The 27,660-nt window shown below is 42.0% G+C and overlaps 1 protein-coding gene across 1 annotated transcript in view; it reads left to right on the forward strand.

Annotated features, from left to right (window-relative positions):
• Positions 1 to 27,660, forward strand: part of Gycbeta100B (guanylate cyclase soluble subunit beta-1-like) — a 146,741-nt gene that overhangs the window by 63,611 nt on the left and 55,470 nt on the right. Inside the window, exons 7-8 of the mRNA XM_067144105.2 lie at positions 4,928 to 5,082; positions 25,606 to 25,737. Coding sequence (XP_067000206.1) covers positions 4,928 to 5,082; positions 25,606 to 25,737 — 287 coding nt within the window. The remainder of the gene's footprint in view (positions 1 to 4,927; positions 5,083 to 25,605; positions 25,738 to 27,660) is intronic.

Here is a 27,660-nt window from a genome sequence, read left to right on the forward strand (position 1 = left end):
AAAGTTGGTTTTCATTTACCACATTTGGTGCAGCGCTGCAACTATTTTCTTGGTTTGGTTGTCCACGGACCTTAAGTCGCTTTTCCTCCACGGTTTGGGTAAGTGTCTCTTTTTCTTCCTTTGGGTAATTTTAGTATCATGTTGTTGGCTGGTGCCGGTTTTATCCTTGGAATTTTTTTTGATGTACTGTTACTTGTTGCTTCTTTTTCGCCCTTGTTTTCTCTTGTGTTCGCTTAAACTACCCTCTTGGGGCGGACACAATAGCAACCTTCACACCAGTGTCTCTGTCTCTCTCTCTCTCTCTCTCTCTCTCTCTCTTTTTCTCTCTCTCTCTCTCTCTCTTTTCCTATCTCCTTCTTTTCCCTCAACTGGTGGGTAAGGTTATTAACCTCATCACCGCTGGGATATTCCCGGGGTCCTAGAGGGTGGTGACCGGTTAGATCATCATCATCATCATCATCATCATCTGTTTACCCTCCAGGGTCGGTTTTTCCCTCGGACACAGCGAGGGGTCCCACCTCTACCGCCTCAAGGGCAGTGTCCTGGAGCTTCAGACTCTTGGTCGGGGATGAAACTGGGGAGAATGACCAGTACCTTGCCCAGGCGGCCTCACCTGCTATGCTGAACAGGGGCCTTGTGGAGGGTTGGGAAGATTGGAAGGGATAGGCAACAAAGAGGGAAGGAAGCGGCCGTGGCCTTATGTTAGGTAACATCCCGGCATTCGCCTGGAGGAGAAGTGGGAAACCACGGAAAACCACTTCCAGGATGGCTGAGGTGGGAATCGAACCCACCTCTACTCAGTTGACCTCCCGAGGCTGAGTGGACCCCGTTCCAGCCCTCATACCACTTTTCAAATTTCGTGGCATCGATGTGAGCTACTGCAACACTTGACGAACGACGCCCACTTCCCAGCCTATACAGTGCTGTGTTCCCGGTCTGTGCGTCCACCTCCTCTTTGGAAGTACCCGTTCCGTATCTGTACTCGCTTTACGGGTTCATTTGAGGTACCTATAATGAATTAATAGTGGCACTCTCGATTTCTGCTGTTTTCTAGTCCGTAAACTCACATCTCGTTATATTATCCCGGTTTAGGGAGAGGGAGCGATGCCTTTCAGAATTGTAGTAAGTGTGAAGGGTTGCATAAAAAAAAGTGGATCGCAAGGGGCTGGTTGACCACCGGTATATTTAAAATCCCTATTCTGTCTGTCATTCACAATACAATTAACCTCTCAATACCACGACTTTTGTACTTTTTGAAGAAAAATACGTTTTTGTCAGTAGAGCTATATTCTCACATTCGCCGTGATGACGTACAGTAGGTACACAGCTGTATCTATCGGCGTGATGTCGAACTACGTACATCCTAACTTCTTTATTTTTTTTTTTTTTTGCTAGTTGTTTTACGTCGCACCGACACAGATAGGTCTTATGGCGACGATGGGACAGAAAAGGACTAGGAGTGGGAAGGAAGCGGCCGTGGCCTTAATTAAGGTACAGCCCCAGCATTTGCCTGGTGTGAAAATGGGAAACCACGGAAAACCATTTTCAGGGCTGCCGACAGTGGGATTCGAACCTACTATCTCCCGAATACTGGATACTGGCCGCACTTAAGCGACTGCAGATATCGAGCTCGGTTCCTAACTTCTGTTGCATTCCACAGGTATTTTGAGAAAACGGGAACGTTTGAGAGTCATAAGCTGATACCAGATATGGGTTACAAGATCAATGCAATGACCAACATTCTTGTACTGTTCTGTGCAAAATACTATCTTTCAGCGAAATGAATGAATGCTGCTTTCACACTTCACACCTACGAGCCAATGTTCGAAAAAGAAGGCCGTTTTAATAGTCGGAATAGCCATACCTAGACCGACGCAAACCCGCATGCATCGGTGGGTCTCGCCTATCAACAGATATTCTCTGTACTGAAGATGATTGTGCGAATGGATGTTATATACTGTACTTCCCGACGGACGGTTCTACAGTACGTTCTTTCAATACGCCCTCTGAGCCTCCATGGCTCAGGTGGCAGCGCGTCGGCCTCTCACAGCACGTTCCTTCAATACATCCTCTGAGCCTGCATGGCTCAGGTGGCATCGCGCTGGCCTCTCACAGCTGCGTTCCGTGATTCGAATCCCGGTCAATCTATGCAAGATTTGTGCTGGACAAAGGGGTTGTTCTCCGGGTACTCTGGTTTCCCCTGTCATCATTCATTCCAAAACACTCTCCAATATAATTTAATTGGTCAGTCATTAATCATTGCCCCAGAAGAGTGTGAAAGGCTTCGGCAGTCTTCACAATTACTGTCTTCGCCGCTAAGTAGGGGCTTCATTCATTCCATTCCTGACCCCTTTAAATGACTGTAAACAGGCTGATAATTTGCAGGCGTATGTCGTTTCAATATAACAAGGCGACATTTCTCGTGATGCTACAGACTACGTTGAAATACAGTTCGGGCAATGAGAATTTGGTCAAGGTGGTTCTGTTTTACGGCCAGTTCGGCCTCCAGATGTGGCACCGATGGAGTTCTTCCACTGAGGCCATATTAAGAGCTTAGTTTACGATACTCCCGGTGACACTCCCTTGGATTCGGTTGCGAATTTCTACAATCACAGATTATGTACGCCGATCTCCTGGGATATTAGAGAGCGTGAGACAATCCACAACGAGTCACTATACAGTGTGTGGTAATCAGTAAATCTGTGCTTTGGACAGTTGCTGTAAAGACACAGGTCTCAAATAGTAATGTAACTAAATCTGACTAAATTGTGTTTTAACACGGGGTTGTTGGATTACTCATGCAATTTGTTTTGTAATATGCGACTTCCTGTCCCTCTACACATGTTCTTACGGCAGTCAGAGACTAGTGAATTCTTGATTAATTTATTTGTAATATCCCAGTTCATCTAGCATCAGTCCTATAAACACTGCAAGTCTAATATATTAACATCCACCTACTCGATAAGGAGATACCGGAGGCTGTGGGCTCCGTATATAAATACACTCAGCAAACACCCCTGAGCAACCTCTGAAAATGTATCAGTTGAGTGCATATCTACCCTGAATAGATTTAGAATGATTTAGAGTGATTTCTATACGATTTTTGCATTAGTAAATGATGTGGCTTTTCTTGCTGAGACTGCTATAGTTCTCGGTAAAAACTAGGCCAAAGTAAAGGATAGTTATGATATGAAGACAGTTTTAAGAACACCTATGTGTCAAATACTGAGAAATTGCGAAATGAGGGCTTCAAAATTTCTGTCAAATGGGTCAACAGAAAGAAGGAAGCTAGATATTCAACTATGAAGGATATTTTGATAATTCGGCACATTCGATAGGTTAGGATTTTATTCAATCATTGCTTCTTTATTATCATTAATAATTCCCATAGTACTCATACTTGTGTGTCCTCTAATTGCTGGGATTTCCAAAAGCAGAGATTTAGGACCAGCAGCCTATGCTATTTCTTTCATAGCACCACACGGTGATCACATTTATTTATTTTAAGACTTCTCAAACAGGTATATATATTTGTTATCATTGTTTATAAACTTGTATCCTTCTGCCGTATGAAATAAATCATGAAGAATGTAGCTTGATAGACTGGAATAAAATCAATACCTGCTAAACAGAGGGGACTCTCCGCAGTTAAACCTATCGTTTCCCCATGAGAAGCAGAACGCTCCATTACATCAACTGATGGTTCCCACCGGACACCTGTTGGTCAAGCAAGCAGCGCTAACTGACTTCACGTATCGATCTACGGACCTCACCTCTACACACCCATTTCTCTCATTTACTCGTCAAATGCAATGGTAATTTTACAAGTATTTGACATACTTGCAGAATAACATGTTATTCCTAATTTATATCAACATCAAAGAGTGTCATATCTTTTCACATACTCTATGCATTGCCTCAGCGTCTGAAAGCTTCCATTTGAAGAAGAAAATGTTCTAGACAAATCTGTTTTGATAACGCAATCTCCTATACACTTTAATAACATTCATTGAATACCTCCTCATGACAATTTGAATGTACTTCAAATTAGGAAATTCGTCAGTGATTTATAAATACATTTCTACTGTTGTATAATTAAATATGAGGAACATACAGTACTATGCGTTCATTTCCTTGAGCGACTATAGGTATCAAAACATAGTTAATAGAACCTCCGGAAACGGACAGACAGTATCATCATTTTCGCAGTCGAACAGATATATATTTCACTTTCCGTTTGGTAATAGCCTATCTTCCTGATGCACGTTTTACCTACTTAAAATATTCTGAACTTAATTATTACATAATAAAATGATGAAACTTTGCAGCGATTTTCTATGATTGGATGTCATTCCTGACATCAATCTTATCACAGGAGTTAATGATGTTAAATTAATAACATGATATACGATAGTAGGAAGAAACGGCACATAGCCTACTCCCATGGATTAGTACGAAGGTGTACCAATAGACCAATCACCATCAACAGCGTCCTAAGCCGACACCGGATTTCACCCGCTCCCTACCTCATTATCATCACCATACCACATCCAGACACGCAGGTCGCCTATGGGAGTCAAATAAAAAGACCTGCACAAGGCGAGCCAAACATTTCTTCGGACACTTTCTGCTCTAAAGGCTATCTGATAAATTAATTAATGTTAATTTCATCAATCGACAGTAATAATTGTTTATTTGTCTCTTCCTGTCGCAAGCCTAATTTATTGTAAGTATATAACGCTACAGGCTATTCATGTACATACTGGAAGTGTTGAAATTGCACCCCTGGATGTTTGACATCATGTCATCAATTAGTACGTTGAATCTAATTTAAATTCCTTTTCCATGAACAAAATGACCAAATGAAATCCAATGCACTTTGTTTACTGTGTATTGTATTAATATTCGCTCACGTGTATGTTTTCAGAGCCTAAAGTGAGTCCCGCTACATTCTGCCGCGTGTTCCCCTTCCACCTGATGTTTGACCGTGAACTGAGAGTCGTCCAAGCGGGGACGAGCGTCGCCCGCGTGCTGCCAAGAGTGTCGCATCCTGGCTGCAAAATAACGGATATTCTAGACACGGTGTGTACGAAATATTGGGTTACTTTTCTAAGAATAATTGTTTCCGCTCAGAGGATTGTTGTGAAGTTCGATATCTTTACAGTATATTTGATGTTTTTTTCCCTTTTTGCTATGAGTAGGCTCCAGATGTTTATGCAATAATTGGTTAGAATGCAAATTATTTGATTATTAAGGGGTGTCGTCTAGCCCGTTCTTCCATTATGTAGTAAGAGTAACATAAATTCTAGGGAGTCTGATGGTCTGTACTCCTACAGTTCATGCAATTCTCATAACACATCCGTTGTGTGGGGTAATCTATACTTGTTACCCGCTTCAATAAGTTTGCGTTCTAACTTATAACTGCCTAACATTTCGGACTCTACTTACAGTATGAGCAATTACTTTCTGACTATGTTACTCATAATCATAATATTGTGTGCTTACCTTCATTTTATTTTAAATTTATAATCCGATTCATGAGTAGCAATTTACAAAAAAATGTTTGATTGGTACCAAGACAAGACAAAAGTTAACCGCTCTTTAGGTCATCAACACACAGATATTTTCTCTTCGTACTTCACTAACTTAATTTTGGACTTGCCCTTGGCATGATATCTAAAGCTGCATATGATGCTGAACGTTGCAAACAATCTTCAACGATTGATCAATTGACATGCTGGAGGCACCTCTAGCAATCACATTTAATACAGGAAAATACTTCATGAACTCTTTGTCTCCCATAACATTATCCCTTTTTTCCCTTAGAATTTGCTTTATGTCGCACCGACACAAATAGGTCGTATGGCGACGATGGGATAGGAATGGTTTACGAGTTGGTACGAAGCGGCCGTGCCCTTAATTAAGGTACAGCCCCAGGATTTGCCTGGTGTGAAAATGGGAAACCACGGAAAACCATCTTTAGGGCTGCCGACAGAGGGATTCTAACCCACTCTCCTCCGGATGCAAGCTTACAGTTGTGCGCTCCTAACCGCACGGCCAACTCGCCCAGTCATAACATTATCAACTGTATGTCAGAATAGATGTTACTGAAAAGGAAAATCCAAAGCCTGTTTCCATTTTCAGCCGGGTTAGGAATGGAAAGAAAACCCCATCTAGCGGCGAGGATACGGACTGTGCCGGCTACCGAAGCCTATCGCACACCTCTGGGACAATGATTAATGACTGACAAATAAAATGAAATGATATTGGAGGTTTTTGCTTGGATGAAAGATGACAGGGAGAACCTGATTACCCGAAAAAATCCTGTCACGCCTCCTCTTTTTCCAGCACAAATCTCACATGGAGTGACCTGGATTTGAACCACGGAACTCAGCCGTAAGGGGCCGATCGCTGCCGCTCTGAGCCACGGAGGCTCTACTTAGAATAGATGATGCCACAGATTGAAAATAACTGTATATTATAAGATGTGGTGCATAGGTATTACATCAAAACTGTTAAACCTGAAATTTTACGTCCCACTCAAATAACCACCTCAGAATTTGAAGTAAATTCATGGCGTTCCAGACAAAGCTAACTCGTAGAACAGATGGTATCTTATGAAAGCCTCAGATAATGAGGAGTTGGTCAACATGGGAGGCACTCACCAGGCAGATCAAAGACCAACGCGAGAAAGTGGGGATTCCCCTGCGACTCCACACTATGTGAATGATGTGGAGAGCAGACCATGAGCCATCTCCTTTTCTGCAAGTTGTGCCAAACTACAAGTTCTCCTCAGAACCTGATTGATGCCACCAAGGAAGCATGCAATTTGGCTAGATACTGGTCACCCTATATATATATATATATATATATATATATATACATAGTGTGTGTGTGTGTGTGTAGGGTAGATCCATGTGATGTGTTGTTACGTAATTTTTGGAAATGATATGTTTCTAGTACCAATTTTTATGTATAAAACAGTTCTTAGCAGGCAAAGTTGGGGTCCCCACACCACGAAAACACGTAAAATGAAGTAATTTCCTCAATTGTGCCGAAGGTTGAAGGGCTAAAGGGGCCAAACAGGTTTCATATTGTGAATCTTGGATAGTTCTGTCAAACTAAAGCAACAACTTTCGAAAATCACTTGTGGCCTATATGCAGTTCTAGAAAATAATGCTTCAAATTGGCTGTTTCTTTATTCGTCTTCTTTTTTATTCAAATCCTAGCAAAACTAACATATTTCCATAATTCTTTCTGTAAAGTGTTCCTTGGTTCAATGCCCTCATTCGTTTCTTTATTTTTGAAAAATGTCCGCACCGAATGTAGTTATAAGGTCTTAAGTAAAACAATACATTGACTCACATTAGCTTTCGTAGCAGCTAATTTAATAGACCAGATAACGATGATTAAGATAGGATTGTAAATTTTAGGAATAAATACGGAATATATTCTCACACCTCATTATATTTTATTTACGTAAAACTCGTAGCTCATATTACTAGGATGATTTCAACATTGAGTTGCTTGCCTGGATTTTAGGATGTATTTTATTTTCATATCTTTGATGTATTATGTTACGTTTCTGACACGATTAACCAAATACATAAGTTATGTGCATGTAAATATTTTGCGCTTTGTGGTTAAATGGAAGGGAGGGCCCAGTAGCCGAATTTTGCCTGGAAAAATAAATCTGCTCTACAACTGGGCAACTATCCTCTCTTAACATTAATCAAAAGGAAAATGGAAGAAGTCTGACTCTTCAAAGAATGAATGTATCCGGAAAAGGAAGGAATGGGCTACGAAAGACGTGAAAGTGAAAGAATTCTTTTTATTTTTTTAAATTGAATTTACGTCGCACCGACACAGATAGGTCTTATGGCGATGATGGGATTGAGAAAGGCTAGGAGTTGGAATTAAGGTACAGTCCCAGCATTTGCCTGGTGTGAAAATGGGAAACCACGGAAAACCGTTTTCAGGGTTGCCGACAGTGGGATTCAAACCTACTATCTCCCGAACACTGGATACTGGCCGCACTTAAGCGACTGCAGCTATCTAGCACGGTAGGAGAAAAGTCTCAAAAACGGGTGGTCCCCGGTAAAAATCGGGTATTATGGTAATCTTGGTACAAAGTAAAACAAACAGTAAAAACTTTTTTAACAATTGGTTTTACTTCGCCCCGACACATATAGGATGGGAAAGGTCTAGGAGTGGGAAGGAAGCGGTCATGGCCATAATTAAGGTACAGTCGCAGCATTTGCCTGTTATGACAACGGGAAACCACGGGGAGCCACTTTTAGGGCTGCCTAAAGTGGGATTTGAGGTGGTGGTGGTGGCGGTGAATATTTTTTAAGAGGAAGTACAACCAGGCAACAATCCACTAGATCGTCGCTGTTCGGGCACAAGGACAAGCCTCACAATGCTCTTCCTATCCATTATTTTCCTTACAGCTTGTCATGCCTCCCAGCCACGTATGGACATGCAGTCTTTCAGAACAATTTTCGTATGCTAACGTCTAAAGGAAAATTAACCTTAAGTATATTATACTGTAGGTGTGCGTAAGTAAATAATACAAACATACATTCCTGGAGTGCGGTACGTTAAGGTTCATTTTCCTTTATACGCAAGCAAAGGGAAATGAACACAACGAATATTATTCTGATGGACTAAATATCCACATCGTCTCTTAAGAAACAACACCGCGTATCTGACAATGCTCTTCCTATCCATTACGTTCCGTAAGACTGGTCACGCCTCTCAGCCACTTGTGGATATGCAGCCCATCGGAACAATTTTCGTTGAGTCAATTTTCCTATGCGTATGTGTAAAGGAAAATGAACCTTACTGTATCGTACTGTAGGAATGTATGTTTACATGACATAACCCCTCCTAGAGTATGGTGTATTTAAGGTTCATTTTTCTTTACCGAGGCGCGTAGGAAAACGAACTCAAGGAAAATTGTTCTGATGGACTGCATATCAATATCTGACCCGGAGACGTGACCAGACTGAAGGAAAATATTGGACAGGAAGAGCATTGTCAAATACGCAGTATTGTTTCTTAATGGACGATATGTGGCTTGGAGGTGTAACCAGTTTTAAGGAAAGTAATGAATGAGACCTTTCACCCGAACAGCGACGATATAAAGTAACGGAAGTGATCCGATTCTTCGAAAAATGAAGGTATCGGTCAAAGAAAGGCAGGGGTCACGAAGGGCATGCAAATGAAGGAACCCTGAGCCCTTGTAACCTAGTAGCGTCGGGCCGGAAAAGAACAAGCGTTGGCCAAGGGAGGTCGGTTAGGATAGCTATTTGCTTTACGTCGCACCGACACAGAGATGTTTTACGGCGACGATGGGAGAGGAATGGGAAGGAAGCGGCCGTGGCCTTAATTAAGGTGCAGCCCCAGCTTTTGCCTGCTGTGAAAATGGGAAACCACGAAAAACCATCTTCAGGGCTGCCGACAGTGGGATTCGAACCCACTATCTCCCGGATGAGAGTTCACAGCTGCGCGGCCCTAACCGCAAGGCCAACTCGCCCGTTCGGATAGGATAGGATAGGATAGGATAGGATAGGATAGGATAGGATAGGATAGGATAGGATAGGATAGGATAGGATAGGATAGGATAGGAGCCTGTCACAAGTGAAAATAATGCCACGACCCAGCTAAGTGCCCCGTGAACGACAACCGACGCTCCCAAGTCAAGAAGCCCTTAGGCCCCTTCCAATCGCCTCTTATGACAGGCAGGGGATACCGTAGGTGTTATTCTACTTCCCCAACTCACAGGAGAAGCGTGGTTCGAAACCCACCACCACACAAATTCAAGCTCACAGCTGAGCGACTCTAACCTCACGGCCAACTCGCTCGGTACAATGTATTCTAGTCCTTCTTTTGGCATGAGGCTGATGGCTGTAGTATACGTCAACCATCACAGCAAAGGCTAGTATAGCGATGGCTGGGTTGTATATTTCAGTGAAAGAAGAACTCTTGACGGTGATCTCACTGAAGTTTACGCCACTTTTTCGGTGCTAGCTTCTCTTGAAGTCGAGAGCTCTATGAGCGGTGTTTTTAAAGATCGTACTTAGAATAGAGCACGAGGACGTGAACACACGTCGACTATGGGCGCGGCCGTCCACGATCAATATCCGCTCGCACCTTGTTTGCCATGTTCGGTTTGTGTAAGTGAGCCTCACAACATCGTCAATATTAGTGAGAACTGTCTTTTAACGACTGAGAAGAGGAAGGTTAATGAACACCATGCTGTCAGGTGTATCATTAATGTTGTTGGTGAGGCTTATCATCCAAGGATGTGAGTTCAATGGCAGCTCTGGTAAGTGTGAGTCAACTTAACCTAAAAGCACTGTATTAGGAGCTACTGTATACATTAACCTGAATGGAAAGCAGGTGTAATATAGTTCAATCCATGTTAAGAAACCAGTATCGTACAGGGTTGCCATATCGAAGGGCTCTGATCAACAGCATCACGAGAAAAGTTTTGCACGTAAATTCGTGAAACACAGTTTCTAAGTTCAAGATAAAAGGGGAGAGGAAATTAAGCACAATTTAGTTTTGTTTCCTCCGTGAAGTAAATAAATCACTGAATAATGTTAAAGAAAGAAATCTCAACGTAGGCTAATTAATTAATTAATTAACGATCACTCAACACAAGACCCAGAGGAGTGTGGCAGGCTTCGACAGCCGGCACAATTCCCATCCTCGCCGCTAGAAGGGGACTTCATTCATTCCATTCCTGACCCGGTCAAATGACTGGAAACAGGCTGTGGATTTTCATTTTTTTTAACACAAGACACGTTGCCACTGATATAAAGACTAAAAAACAAGCATCACATAAAAACACGACATATCTACAACAGTAAGTTAATAAGCTGCCAGGACTCACAGAGCATAGCCTGCTACGATGTCTTTTAAGGCTCGGTAAAATGAAATGGCGTATGGCTTTTAGTGCTGGGAGTGTCCGAGGACATGTTCGGCTCGCCAGGTTCAGATCTTCCGATTTGATGCCCGTAGGCGACCTGCGTTTCGTCATGCGGACGAAATGACTATGAAGACGACACAAACACCCAGCCTCCATGCCAGAGAAATTAACCAATGATGGTTAAAATTCCCGACACTGCCGGAAATCGAACACGGGACCCCTGTGACCAAAGGCGACCACGCTAACCATTTAGCTGTGGAGCCGGACGAATCCTCGGTAATATGTCTACATACTTGTTATAAGTAGTAGTTTCAGATTTCACCGTATGGAGCTGATAGCTGACCCCAGAAGGTATATTTCTCTAAATACCTGGAATTAATTTCTTGAGGACCAGTTCACCAGTGGCGGCTGGTGCAGAAAATCAGTTTGTGTGCTGTAACCCATCCCCCTGCAAAAAATTAAAATACCAATATGCGGTTTTCAAGAGGCTCTCCACTGAGTTTTCCACACTGAACAAACACCCAGACAACCCCAACACATTTACACATTCATCACTTAAAAATCTGTAATACTACATAATAACACCTGCAATGGCAGAACATTCGCAAACTCGAACACTTGGAGTGAGCGCACAAAAACAGAACTTCCCAATGTTACCAAAATCATTGAAACAAAGCCGGCATTATAGTGGCATTTATAAACTAGACATTTTTATTAAAGAAAATCTCAATATCATGTCCAACATGAAAAGTACAATTTTTATAGTTCATCAGTTTACAAAGGTGGCTGCGGGATAGACAAATTGGGAATATTCTATCCTCTTTGGTATTAAAAGACCTGGTGGAAACAGCTCTACAGTATTTTGTTTTCCCGTTTGCTTCGAACAATCCCCTCTTAAATACTACCGCTAAGTCAAGAGGGTGGTCGAACGAAGAATCGCTGTAAAGTGATGTCTTGGCGGTCTTGGCTGTTGTTTCTACAGCCTATCGCAAAAGTTGGGCACGCATGCGCAAAAGGCAGAGTTCCTGATTTCTGGCAAAAAGTTTAGACATTATCGCTGAACTGTGATCGTGCACGACTAGTTACCTGGTTGTGAGGGGAGTTGAATAATTTCCTATTCTTTGGCTAACGTCTTTCTCGATACACGGTACATAATTGCAGATAATATTTTTAAAGTAATTTATTTTTCAAATAGGCAATATGTTCACTAAACGAAGCGTAATGCATTTAAATTTTAATGCTCACGAGGAAGTTACTATATTTCAGAGCGGTTAGTAAATATTTCTCCAAGTATGTCTTGTACCTTAGGGACAGCACTTCTGTATTACACACAAAACTACTATAAACCAAGAGGATAGGAACTGGAATACTGAGCTCCTGTCGCTCTTTAAAATGAGACTCGCTAGTGCAGAAAGGCATTTTGTAGTGATCAGTTTACCCTTTCAAGTAGAACAGGATATCTGAACCACGATTTTCTTCACCACAAAACCACCTACGTATGTCAGGAAAGGTGAATATATGGTAGTCTGCGTAGGAACTGAAACAAATTAAATGCTTCCACTAGATTTCCGAGCTAAACAAAAAGGAATTTAATGAAATTATAAATAATATTTCGGCCTATTTTAATATATACCCTGGATATCATGCAGGTCATCCAAGATAAGTCGAGCGGAATTCGGTAAAGATGCTTCAGGAATCGCGCAAGCACTACCTTCTGCTACTTGTGTCCATATTGGTACTGTATTCTCTGTGATTTCGACGTTTGTGGAAGAAGGCACAGAAACTATACCCGCTTTTATAGCTTTACTCATACTAAAAGTTTTAGTTATGCAGTACAGCATGCAGTTTGCTCCTGAGATTTTTCTCAGTCCATTGAAGAACAGTTCTGCGCAACCAGAATTAAATCACCTTGTTAGAATATAGCGAAAACCGTTCTTGCTGAGATACCGTAGGTAGCTTACTGTTGATGCCGTTTCAACCATGACCGCTTCATATGTTTCGGTACTTATGAAATACTTTATTTATTCTTCACTTCTTATCTTGATATTGTTGAAAAACTGGTTTTCTTACCATCGAAGCCTCTCGTTACTAATGGAAGAAAAATACATACGGTCTTCATTCCCTTTCCTAACATGGTGAGTAACGCTACTTCATGATGAAAAGCGAACCATTTATCCTTTAGTCCTTTAGTCTCTAAATGTGGATTGAAGTGTCTTTTTGTCCAAACAATACGTCTTTGGCATCATGCAGGAATCGCTGTTTGATCACCATTTTTGCCAGTAACTAGATCATCATCATCATCATCATCTGTTTACCCTCCAGGTTCGGTTTTTCCCTCGGACTCAGCGAGGGATCCCACCTCTACCGCCTCAAGGGCAGTGTCCTGGAGCTTCAGACTCTTAGTCGGGGATACAACTGGGGAGAATGACCAGTACCTCGCCCAGGCGGCCTCACCTGCTAAGCTGAACAGGGGCCTTGTGGAGGGATGGGAAGATTGGAAGGGATAGGCAAGGAGGAGGGAAGGAAGCGGCCGTGGCCTTTGGTTAGGTACCATCCCGGCATTCGCCTGGAGGAGAAGTGGGAAACCACGGAAAACCACTTCGAGGATGGCTGAGGTGGGAATCGAACCCACCTCTACTCAGTTGACCTCACGAGGCTGAGTGGACCCCGTTCCAGCCCTCATACCACTTTTCAAATTTCGTGGCAGAGCCGGGAATCGAACCCGGACCTCCGGGGGTGGCAGCTAATCACGCTAACCACTACACCACTGAGGCGGACCAGTAACTAGATTTGCATAATAATTCAGCACTATTGCGACTTTCAGCTTCTTCCCTGAGCCTACCTTAATTAAAGGCGTAACTCAAGTTTCAAGACAGACATCTTCTACGAAAGTAGATCGTTTTTATTCTTAGCAGTATAATGATGTGGTCTCTTACGAATTTATGTCATTTAGGCGAGCATTAATACCATAGCACGCATTATTTATTGGAAATTTTTGACTAACTAGGGGTTAATTTTCTCAAATTACCAAGCGAGTGGGCCGGGGGATTAGGGGTACACAACTCAAAACTTGCATTGGGTTAGAACTCCACTGTCATCAGTCCTAAAGATTGCTGTCATTTTCACACCAAGCGAATGCTGGGGATGTATTCTAATCAAGACAACGCCCGCTTTTTTCCCACCACTCCAAGACCTTTCCAATCCCATCGTTGCCATAAGACCTGTCTATGTCGGTGCGACATATATCTGCTTGTAAAGAAAAAAAATCAAATTTAGTATCTCGTCAAAAAATTATTATTATTCCGAAAGCAAAAACTCGACAGTTTTGTAACACTCATTTTTTTCGAAATACTTCAACTTCTCAGCTGATTCCGCTTTCTTAAAACGACTCTGAGCTTTTTAATGGATCGCTACAGCTTACAACTTAGGGCACTATTTTCCCTTTCTAATTTCTGTAATCTCTAAATAAAAGTTCCGTCTGCATGTACAGCAACTAAACTGAAGTTAGGCAGGTAATTTCCTTTGCAGGATTGCATATCATAGTATTGTTCCTGCGCAGAACTACGCTTTCGTTTCCCATTTCTCACAGGCATACTTTGTTAATTTTGTTTAATTAATTCCTGTCTTGGTCTTACGGTTGTACTCACTTAATGGGGTGGGTGGTTTTAGAAAGACTGGTTTTAACACTCAATGGTTTTGGTTACGAATTCGGCTCGACGGATGGCTATGATCCACTTTTATTTGCGAAACAAGTTAGTAGGAAATTTAGACACTGAAATATTAGGCTGTTTTGAACTATAGTTGATTTTACAACCAGGTATACAACACGTCGTGGGCATAATTCATAATGTTCACACACGTTTATATCATTCAATACCATCGATATCCTCACTGCTGCGAGGTTCAGATCAGCCTACAAGTCACTGGCGAGGAGTGACGCGGCCGACGACTAGTATGACGTAGGCGCGAAGTGGAGGAGGAGCCTTATGGCCTGGCCTTGGCTATGTACAGAGTAACGGATTACCCAATACCACGTAGAATGGGAATCAACAGAGGGCAATCACTCTTTGTCCCCTTACATTACATAATGTATTTCCCAGTAGAGAAAAAAAGCAGAGTCCTTAGGCTGACCGAACATTTTTCATAGAAACCACTAGGTTTAGAAATTTACATAAAATAAAACAGTTTTAGAACCTTCCCCTCAAGCTATCCGCCGGAGCTCACACATATTAAGAAAATTCTGCCAGTACCTTGAGTTGCTGGGCCTTCCGAACGCAAACCTGCGGCCCCTGTCTCCTTAGTACACGCCGCAAACAATAAACCTGAGCGATGAAGTTGAAAAAACGGCCTTAAAGCGCGCAGCTTTTATAGTATCTCGTGGGTAAACTTCCATAACTCTTACAGATAGGCTGGTTGCCTGTACACGCCCCAATTTTTAATTGGCTAGAGAGAATATTCACAACATTCTGACCGTTTGAAGGATACAGGAGATTGATGGGGTCAGAAGTGTTGAAAACCTTGACTCAAGAAGAAAACAATCTTCAAGAACTAAGCTTAGCCAACTGCGAAAATTAACCTTCCCTTAAGTATTAATTGTCCCTTATCCCGCCAGAAGACGTGCATAGGCCGACGGTAGAGACATCTACTGTAATTGTTGAAAATCCAAGTACCTTGCATAACATTATTTCAAGTTCATTTACATAGATGGCCCAATAGAAGGCGCGCAGTTTAACTGGATGGAGAAGGTGTAACCGCAGGTATAATAATAATAATAATAATAATAATAATAATAATAATAATAATAATAATAATAATAATAATAATAATCTGCCTTTAAAGTTGACGAGTTGGCCGTGTGGTTAGGGCTGCGTAGCTGTGAGCTTGCATCCGGAAGATAGTGGGTTCGAACCCCACTGTCGGCAACCCTGAAAATGGTTGTCCGTGATTTCCCATGTTCAGATCAGGCAAATGCTGGGGCTGTACATTAATTAAGGCCTCGGCCGCATCCCTTCCACTCCTAGACCTTCCTGTCCCATTGTCGCCATGAGACCTATTTGTGTCGGTGCGACGTAAAACAAATTGTAAAAAAAATATTTACCGCTGATCATTACGGACACTTGATGTTTACAATTTATTACACATGAAAGATGCCAACGGCCGTAGCCGTGTTGAAACACCGGATCCCGTGAGATTTCCAAAGTTAAGCAACATTGGGCGTGGTCAGGAGTTGGATGGGTTGCCACGCGCTGTTGGTGGGGATAAGGGAATGGAGGAGCGGAAAGGAACTGGCCACCCTACCGCGCGTAAACTCCGGCTCAGGAACACCTCTGTGGAGGTTCGGACCTGTTTTCGGGCAGTATAACCCTTACCTACACATGAAAGATCGTTTATCTCGCTGCTTCTTCTACTTTTCCTTCTTCTTATGCCGCTTTTTAGCACGTTGTGGGGTCGTGGTTGTGAACTGTGCCGTACATGTGGATTTGGTCATGTATTATGGCCGTATGCCCTTCCTGACGCTAACCCCCTTTTGGAGGGATGTAACCACTATTGCGTTTGTTTTTGTGATGGCCGGCAGTTTCTTGGCCGGGAGTCGAATCTGGGACCCACTGAGCCAAAGGCCTCAGCGCTGATCATTCAGGCAAGGAGTCGGATCCTTTACCTCACTTCAACACAGATTAAAGAACTCTTACATACTAATAGTCATGTTTTGTTTAGCTGAAGGTAACCGCTCGATCTAAGGAACTAGTGAGCTCGCGATAACAACAGTAGTTCCAGAGCATTACTGCTCTGTTTTGTTTAGCTGAAGGTAACAGCTCAAAGTAAGGAACTAGTGAGCTCGCGGTAACAACTCAGTAGTTCCAAAGAAATAGAGTCGTGTTGGCTTTTTGGCTGAAGGTAACAGCTCGAACTATGGAACTAGTGATCTCGCGGTAACAATTCAGTAGTTCTAGAGCAATACAGCTCTGTTTCGTTTAGCTGAAGGTAGCCGCTCGAACTAAGGAACTAGTGATCTCGCGGCAACAACTCAGTAGCTCCTGAGCAATACAGCTCTGTTTTGTTTAGCTGAAGGTAACAGCTCAAACTAAGGAACTAGTGAGCTCGAGGTAACAACTCAGTAGCTCCTGAACAATATAGTCCTGTTTTATTTACTGTAGCTGAAGGTAACAGCTCGAACTAAGGAACGTGTTGTGAGCTCGCAGTAACAGGTGAGTAGCTCTTGAACAATGTAGTCCTGTTTTATTTACTGTAGCTGAAGGTAACAACTCGAACTAAGGAACTTGTTGTGAGTTCGCAGTAACAGGTGAGTAGCTCCAGAGAAATATAGTCCTGTATTTTCTTAGCTGAAGGTTACAGATCGAAGTAAGGAAGTAGTGATCTCACGGTAACAACTCAGTAGCTCCCGAACAGTATAGTCCTGTTTTATTTACTGTAGCTGAAGGTAACAGCTCGAACTAAGGAACTTGTTTTAAGCTCGCAGTAATAGGTGAGTAGCTCCAGAGCAATATAGTCCTGTATTTTCTTAGCTGAAGGTTACAGATCGAAGTAAGGAAGTAGTGATCTCACGGTAACAACTCAGTTGTTCCAGAGCTTCACAGCTCTGTTTCGTTTAGCTGAAGGTAACAGCTCAAACTAAGGAACTAGTGAGCTCGCGGTAACAAGTGAGTAGCTCCAGAGCAATAGAGTCCTGTTTTATTTATGTGAAGGTAACAGCTCGAAGCAAGGAACTAGTGAGCTCGCGGTAACAAGTGAGTAGCTCCAGAGCAATAGAGTCCTGTTTTATTTATCTGAAGGTAACAGCTCGAACTAAGGAACTAGTGAGCTCGCGGTAACAAGTGAGTAGCTCCAGAGCAATAGAGTCCTGTTTTATATATCTGAAGGTAACAGCTCGAACTAAGGAACTAGTGATCTCGCGGAAACAACTCAGTTGATACAGAGATATACGTAGTACAGCTCTGTTTTGTTTAGTTGAAGGTCGCAGCTCGCACTAAGGAACCAGTGAGCTCGCGTTAACAACTCAGCAGCTCCTGAACAATATAGTTCTGATTTATTGACTGTAGCTGAAGGCAACAGCTCGAAATATGGAACTAGTGAGCTCGCTGCAACAACTCGGTAGCTCCTGAGCAACACAGTCCTATTTTGTTCAGCTGAAACTGAATATCATTGGCGAGAGGAGAGCGATTTTGCAAGGTTTGACCGGAAGAAGTGATAGAACAGTAGGACACATTTTAATACACCCAGGACTTGTTCAGTTAGTTCTTGAGAGAGACGTAGGCGATACGTACGGCAGAGGCAGACCAAAGTACGAATATGACCGATTAGAGTAGATTTAAGATGTAGTGTAGTCACTGGAGAAATGAAAAGTTTAGCACAGGATAGGGTGGCATGGAGCGCTGAGTGAAACCAGTCTATGGATTGAAGACCCATGCAACAACGACGGTAATAACGCTGCATCTCTTCTCCTGTGGGATAAAACAAGACTGTCATTTTCATATATTTGTCTCATATTAATCCCTATTTTTGGTTAAATTTATGTAGCAAGGGGTATGGGTGCAGCTAATAAACCCATTTATTGTTACACCTACTATTTGTAATGAATGGCGTGAAATTGTTGCTTACCGGGTACATTGGTTGGTTATTAATGTCTGAATTTCAAACTAATAGGAAGACTGATTTGTAACAGTTAGTCTGGCTCGGTGGTAAAATCAGAGGGAAAATATCTCATTACTTATTTTCTTGTAACATTGTTACAATAACGGCTATAGTGATAGTGAATCTGCCGCGTTGAGTGGCTCGAACGCTGGCCTTCTGATTCCAACATGGCTTGTTCCATCCTGCTTCAGTCTGATGGTGGTATATGAAGGTGCTCAAATACGTCAGCCTCGTGTAGGTAGATTTACTAGCACGTAAAAGAACTCCTCCGGCAGAATTGCGGTACATAGGCGTCACCGAAAACCGAAAAAGTAGTTAGTGGACGTTAAAACAATAACATCATCATCAGAAGTAATCTTTTAAAATTTGAGCCAACTGAAAAAATTACGTACGTACACATATACCGAAAGCTGTCCGATTCTATGTCGGAACGTTGAAAACAGGAAGTGATTGCAGCATGTTAATTTCTAGGCCAGGTTGTATGTAATAACGACTTTTTTGCTAGTAGCTTTACGTCGCACTGACACAGATAGGTCTTATGGTGACGATGGGACAGGAAAGGCCTAGGAGTTGGAAGGAATCGACGGTGGCCTTAAGTAAGGTACAGCCCCAGCATTTGCCTGGTGTGAAAGTGGGAAACCGAGAAAAGCCATCTTCAGGGCTGCTGACAGTGGGATTTGAACCCACTATCTCCCGGATGCAAATTCACAGCCGCGCGCTCCTAACCGCACGGCCAACTCTCCCGGTATAACGATAATCTGAAACTATTGTAATTGAGGGGAAATTTCGAATAGAGATGATCGAGAAATATGAAAGGAAAATTCTCAGGAAAATCTTAGGACCAAAATGCGAAAATGGAATTTGGATGAAAAGGAAACCACATGAAGTGTATCAAGTTACAGAAAAAATCACAGATGCTATGAGGAAACGGCGATTACAAGTTTATGGTTAAGACGGGTTAATAACAGGCTCACAGACAATACTTTAAACTTGGCCTTATCAATGAAAAGTCACAGTATTTGGCTAAAAGAAATCAATGAACATCTAAATGAAATTGGCATTAATGAATGAACCATTCAAGATAGAATAACATACAAAATATTAATTTACAAACACAAATTTTCTGTAAAACCCACACGACTAAATACAGAATGGACTAAACAAGGTAAAAAGGAACACAGCGAGAGGATGAAGAGATGAAGTAAAACCAAGTGCCAATTACTTCATACGCGCTCCTTCGTTGGGCATAACAAATCAATCAATGTATCAATGTATGCATGTATGTATGTTGGGTATTCAGCCCGAAGGCTGGTTTGATCCTCTGCATCTCCGCCAACAGGTGTTATAAATAGCCTGGGCGTCACTGAAGAGGCGTACTAGGGAAATGAGAAGTGAGATAGTTTCCCGTTGCTTTCCTCACCGAGCCAGCCGTTGCTATTACATATCAGTGTGCCAAGCCCACTGAAATGCATGCACCAACCGACCCTATGAGCGATATTTTCACACCATTCATAACAGGGACTGGCTGCATAAGCAATGGTATTACTAGAATCGCTCATACCTCGGTCACTTTCATACTGTCAAAGCCAAGGATGAGACTGAGACAGGTCAATGAAAGTAACAAATTTGATATAGCCCATACCAAAAGACATAGTGCACTGTAAACACTACATCTCGCCAGCAAAGGCATAACAAACCAATAATAATAATAATAATAATAATAATAATAATAATAATAATAATAATAATAATAATAATAATAATAATAATAATAATAATAATAATAATAATAATGCTAGTTGTTTTAATTACCACTAACTACTTTTATGGATTATTTTAAGGATGCAAGGTGAATGCACAAAATGTGCAAACATAATGCACATGACGTCATTGCTAGATGACCGCCGAATTACAGTAAGCTTCTAGCAACCCAACACACACCATTTGGTGCCCATGATCGTGAAGGCAGCACGTCTGCTCGGGGTAACACCGTGGTTAGCCGGTTCGAGTTTCGTAGGCGTAAAAATGTTCACCATCAGTACGTTGGCCGGCAGGGTGGGAGGGATGCTGGTATACATACATAACTTCAATTGCTTTTCAGACTGAGTGAAGTCTCACGAAGTGGTAGATCCTTTCTTTCTTTCTTTCTTTCTTTCTTTCTTTCTTTCTTTCTTTCTTTCTTTCTTTCTTTCTTTCTTTCCTAATCTGCTTACCCTCCAGGGTTGGTTTTTCCCTCGGACTCAGCGAGGGATCTCACCTCTGCCGCCTCAAGGGCAGTGTCTTGGAGCATATGATATTGGACCGCGGGATACAACTGGGGAGGATGACCTGTACCTCGCCCAGGCAGCCTCACCTGCTATGCTGAGCAGGGGCCTTGCGGGGCGATGGGAAGATTGGAAGGGATAGACAAGGAAGAGGGAAGGAAGTGGCCATGGCCTTAAGTTAGGTAGCATCCCGGCTTTTTCCTGGAGGAGAAGTGGGAAACCACGAAAAACCACTTCCACGATGGCGGAGGTGGGAATCGAATCCAATTCTACTCAGTTGGCCTCCCGAGGCTGAGTGGACCCCGTTCCAGCCCTCGTACAACTTTTCAAATTTTGTGGCAGAGCCAGGAATCAAACCCGGGCCTCGGGGGTGGCAGCTAATCACACTAACCACTACACCACAGAGGCGGACAGTGGTAGATTCAATTTTAAATTTCTGCACTTCCTAACGAGTAATCGAATCCTTGTTCTTCCAAATTAAGAAAAACACCATTTTACGATAGTGGTGACGGTGATTACGGTTTTAAGAGGAAGTAAATCTGAGCAACCACTTGTCTTAACACTAACCAGGGCAAAAAGGAAGGGGGTGCGATAAATCGAAGAGTTGAGGTATCGGAAAGAGAAACGGAAATGCCATAAATGGAAGATCCCTAGGTCTCGCAAATCAAATTCTGTTCGGGTTAGAGGAGAACAAGGTTTGATCAAGGAAGGTCAGATGGGAAAGATGCAAGAAAGAAAGTAAGGAATCTAGCACTTCCGTCTGGTTCCATGGCTGAATGGTTAGCGTGATGGCATTTAGTTAAGGGACTCACGGGTTCGAATCCCGGCAGGGTTGGGAATTTTAAAAATAATTTTTGTTAATTTCTCTGACACGGAAGCTGGGTGGATATGACGTCTTCATCATCATTTCATCCTCATCACGACGCGCATGTCGCCTACGGGAGTCAAATAAAAACATGCACCTGGCGAGCCGAAAATGTCCTCGGACATTCCCAGCACTGAAAGCCATACGCCATTTAATTTCAATCCCAGCTTCAGCAAGTGGACCCGCGGTCGCCAATCCACGGCTTCGATATGCAAGCATCTGTGATGTTCTCTTAGTCATCTCCTACAACGGGCAGAGTACATTGCCCCCACACACATGGGGTAATGACTCTCTTTATTCTGTCGGCAACACCAGATTATGTAGAGCAAGCACCTGGAGTAGATAATGGATCATTACAAAGTAGAACAAACATTGTTACGCAGATATAGCTTTTCACAACAAGATAAGTATTGTATGAGATCATTAGAGCACAACGAGTGAATCTTTCAAAGGTAGGAAATGTCACGATATGAAGATAAAGCTGGAATTCAAAAAGACAAAATTTGGGCAAACATTCATTTATAGGAAGAGGAATTAGGGAACGCAATAATTTATTCGATAAATTTCCAAGTTCTTTGAAATAATTAAATAATTAAAGGAATCTGCCCTCTGATTGACAGTCCTAAATGCAGATCGATGTTCGATCTATAGGCCTACTTGGTGAACATGTAAGGTAAAAGAGCCTATTGCTGTGTAATTCTTACACACCGTACCCTTTTAGATATAATTTTTCGAAACAAAGGCGTTTTATTTAAGATATTGCCACCGAAAACAAAAAAAAATGCTAACCTCTTCATGGTTCCTTTTCTTTTTTTAGAATTTGCTTTGCGTCGCACCGGCACAGATAGGTCTTATGGCGGCGATGGGATAGGAAAGGGCTAGAAGTAGGAAAGAAGGTGCCTTGGTGCAGCCCCGGCCTTTGCCTGGTGTGAAAATGGGAAACCACGGAAAACCATCTTCAGGGCTGCCGACAGCGGGATTCGAACCCACTATCTACCGAATGCAAGCTGACAGCTACATATCCCAAACCACATGGCCACTCGCTTAGTACCTCTTGTTGTATACTTCTTTCCGCAGTAGAAATAAGCCGTATATGAAAAGGGTCGCTGATTTTGTAAGACTACACTGTGAAAGCAAATACCTTTACATTTGCATCAATTTTCTCCACCATAGTACAAATTACAAGTCATGACACTGACATACACATATCATCTTGTGAAAATGTAATTAGTGTGGCTTTTGAAGGTGGACTGCTTCAATGCAAAAATGATATTGAATGTAAAAGTGTGGCTTCAGTGAGATGTGTATAATATGCTCCCCCTTTTCTTCTCACGTCACCTTTCTCATTTCGATGGTTATTTCAGTTACTTTCCTGATCAGTATGGGCAGATGATCACGTGGTTCGATCTCTGATTTTATGTACTTTGGTTCTCCTGCGGTTTTGTTCTCTTCTTATTGATTGAACATCAATCGGTATTCATTAACTCGTTAAGGACATTCTGTGTATTCTCAGCCACTAACTACCAATGTAGTAACTTCGTTGAGAACACGGGTATCAATTCATTTTACCAAATATTAATAATAATAATAACAATAATAATAATAATAATAATAATAATAATAATAATAATAATTGTTACCATGTTTTCGTGGAGCAGAAAGAGGTGAAAGAAGGTGCTGGGTGGAATGGGTCTATCTACTATATCAAAGATAACTTAAAACTTAAAAATGAAGGTTATATTTCTTTTCAAATCGCGAACTTAACAACAATATATCAGGTACAATGACAGTTTGGATATAAAAGTAGAAACCCCAGAATAGGGAATTTAACACATTTGGGCTTCAAGCCCCTAATGTCCAACTTTACAATATCGCCAATTAGCGTTTACATAGACAAGGAGAGAAATATCCCTTGCTCCAACCGATAAAAAATTTACAGCCTTCCAGGGGCATCCCTCAATGTTACGGGAAAATTAGCAATTTCATAAAAGAGCTTACATGCTTTCCAACGTTAACCAAGGAGACCCCGCTCCCAATTTCTTACAGCCTACTCAAGGCAACATTACACAAAATCTAACACTTACAATTTGTGCACAGGGGTATCTATTACCCAAACTACTGGACCTTCGTGGAAGGGCGAACAGGTTAAATTACTGGCCCAGACACAAAATGTATGGAGGCGTACACTTGTGCTCCTAGAAAATTAAGTATAAAACACTAATTGGGCTCACGGCCCGGTGATACAGAGGCTAATCCTAAACTGCTGAGGTGACTAGAATGAAGGTTAATTTAACGCATTACAGAAAAAAGAAACAGTTACAAAATCGTAGCCACCTCAAGATAAATTGAAGGAGAACTCGAGACAAGGTATCCTGAAAAAGCCTCAGCTTTTATACCTGAGGGGACGGTTCGAGAGGGTTCTGGACTAAATCTGGACACAACCTCTCGTTTTTACTGGAAAATTCAAAAGGTACAAGAAACCTATTAATTGGCTGAAAAATAATTACAGAGAATTCATGATTGGCCAGATTAAAAAACTGGCGGAATGAGAAAGAAGTGTTCCAAACCTAGAAATAACAAAATTGATGAATAATTTAGTTGAGAAAACATAAGAACACAAAACTTCTTTAAATCACGAATTCCTTTACCTTGCACCAGAGTGCATTACCTCAGTTTTTTTTTACCTTTATGGAAAATAGTTTAAACTACTTGAAGTAAACAAACACAAAACAAATAAATGCAGTCAGTTTAGGCAACTTCAAAATAATACATTACTCAATAATTCTTCTGGTCAATCTCCCAACTTCATGCATTAGTTGTTTCACGTTTTGTATGAGAGATAGCGTTCTTTAAGGCGCTTCTTTTAAATGTGCTGTTTAGTGCGTATCACTAGACACGATAGATACAAAATTTAAACACTGATTTAGACAGGTAAAGAGTTAATGAACAAGTCCCATTTTAGCATCAACATGTGTGGAATCATACGCCAATAAATCATATAGCATCACAATTATGACTAGTCCCGGTGTTTGATCTCAACGTCTCAATTTATAGAGCGACGATAATATATTCTACAATTTCAGGTATTCTCAGAACTTATAATCGTCCACTTAAGTCAGTTCATTCCCCAGGTCTCGATACTTCTTCCAAGAATACACGCCAGGAAACAAATGGATAAGAGATCACCGAGGCTTATCCTGTGCGGAATGGAGAGAGGCCATCAAGATAACAGCGAATGTGTGCGCCGTTCGCTCCGCGCCAGGAAGGTCCCAGGACAACACCCTCTGACGGCGTTGCCACAGAAAGCACGAAACTCTTGCCCATGTCCTGGGAGCCTGCCCTCACGGGGAGGTATTGAGAAATTCCCGGCATCATACAATACGACACATGATCGCGACCTCGCTGAGGGATCACGGTTTCACGGTGCATGAAGAGGTCTCTGGCCTAGCTACCGACGGGAGTTGCTTTAACTTCTTTTTGGTAATTTTAGGCAATATTTTGGATATCGGATTTTATATTTAGGAGTAGTTTATTCTTTTTCATAATACCGGATAGGAAAATGTGCTAGAATTATTTTTCTTTTTCTTGGTAAAACGAATTTTGCATTTGCCTCCGCTCGGCTCTTTTATCTGTGGTATGGTAAAATCTTCACATTGCACGCTTGTCTGCAGGAGGAATGACTTTACCCCTTTAATTTGTTTTTCCTCAGAGAGAAATGCGTACCTATGTCTCAGAGGAGATTTACTGCAATAGCAGAGTGGAACTTTTACTGTGTGAGTTAATTGCTTGACCCCATAAAATATATCCATACCTCATCAAAATCGGTAGATGACACCACGGTGTCACTCCTTGTTAGTAATGGGGTTATGAAATGAACCGGATATTTTCAGGTGCGCCCCCATCTGGAGCTGACATTCGAGAACATCCTCTCTCACATCAACACGGTCTATGTGATGAAGACCAAACCCGGCGTCATGACTGTCGAGATACTGGAGCCAGAATTTTCCAATTTGCGTCTCAAGGTACGTGTCTCAATACTGAACTGGAAACCTATTTTTATTTGCTATGAGGGCGATTACATTTTAGCTACATTTTACGACTTAAATGGACAATTTGCATTAAAGTGAATGGTGATGAAAATTAAAATCCTGCATGATTTTTAACCCTGAACAAGTGGCGCTGTAGCCTCCGTGGCTCAGGCGGCAGCGCCCTCTCACTGCTGGGTTCCGAGGTTCAAGTCCCGGTGCTGGACAAAGCGGAGGCGGGACAGGTTTCTCTCCGTGTACTCCAGTTTTCCATGTCATCTTTCATTCCAGAAACACTCTCCAATATCATTTCATTTCATCTGTCATTCATTAATCATTGCCCCAGGGGAGTGCGACAGGCCTCGGCAGCCGGCACAATTCCTACCCTCGCCGCAAGATGGGGGCTTGATTCATTTAATCCCTGACCCAGTCAATGACTGAGAAACAGCTTGTAGGTAATTTTTAGTTGACGCAACGTTAGAGGTGGCGTGGGGTATTTAGTGACGACTATAATTGAACTAGCTTTATTAACAAAATGATTCATTTTCATTCATCATATATTGATGTATTAGATTTATTAATTCAAAAGCATGATATTTTATCGAAAATAAATACAGTATATATGCAATACTAATTATCTTCACATCGCCCGACTCATTGGCTGAATGGTCAGCGTTGAGGCTTTCGGTTCAGAGGGTACCGGGTTCGATTCCCGGCCGGGTCGGGGATATTAATCACCACTGGTTAATTATTGTTGCCCAGAGGTTGGGTGTTTGTGTTTGTCCCAACACTTTCCTCTTCATATTCACACAACGTACTATACTACCAACCACCACAGAAACACGCAATAGTGATTACATCCCTCCATATATGATTAGTGTCAGGAAGGGCATCCGGCCGTAAAACATGGCAAAAATCATCATGTGCAACTCAGATCGCACCCGCGCCCCCACCGGTGTGGGAAAAGCGGTAGAAAAAGAAGCAGACTAATTACCTTCACATCATGTAAAATTAAAAACGTGTAATGCTTAGGAATAGCTTTTATTAAACACATTATCTTGCCTAATTTAGCTGACAGCTGACAGGCTTAGGTCCTACTAACTACGTAATGCTATTTCTACAGTATATCCCTTTGTGATGGGGAAGGTTTCTTCCAAAATAATTACGCTACCGGAAATAATTATCCTCTTAATGACAATCCATATCTTTGATAAGTTATTCGTTTGCGAATATAATTTCCCCTGGATATTTCAGTTTCCAGGTTCGTACAGTTTACAATGATTTGCAACATATTATCATTCGTGAAAAAAAATGCTCGAAGCTTCTTGAAGCTATGATACACTTCTTGCTAGGAGTGTTACTCACGGTAAATGAGTGGCAATGTTGTGGGTTCGTGTACGTGAGTTTTTAGCAGGACGAACTTTTGTCCAGTTTGTAACATCATCCTCTCCTCTTGTGGTCCAAAACCATCGAGAAAGAGGTAAATAATCATCACTGATATTTAATTCTTCATTAGCACTGTGTCGAGTATCAGTGTTATAGTCTACGACTTCTAATAAATTCATCCTGACTCTCACTAAAACTTCTTCCTCCTCCATAGACTGTAAAAACATAACACACTTGCCTCATACCTCTAATCAATCATTTCAGCGATAAGGGTTTGACTGAATGAATTCCTTACATTGTTACAAAATACGTCACTGGGTACACTTAACTTTGCTTCGGGTGTACTTCTGACGAACGGGACTGGTGGCGTGGGGCCTAACGAGACACTGTGTTGCACCGCTAGATAATAATCCCTCTTTCTCAGAATGGACACCCTTCACTACAATGCCACTGACTTCAAACAAAAGGCAAGGAATGTGGGGAGAGGTATGTGGCAGCCAAGGTCTCTAAGTTTTAAAATAAGCGCAATCGAAC

The sequence above is a fragment of the Anabrus simplex genome, chromosome 3 (assembly GCF_040414725.1).
Source record: "Anabrus simplex isolate iqAnaSimp1 chromosome 3, ASM4041472v1, whole genome shotgun sequence".
NCBI lineage: Eukaryota > Metazoa > Arthropoda > Insecta > Orthoptera > Tettigoniidae > Anabrus > Anabrus simplex.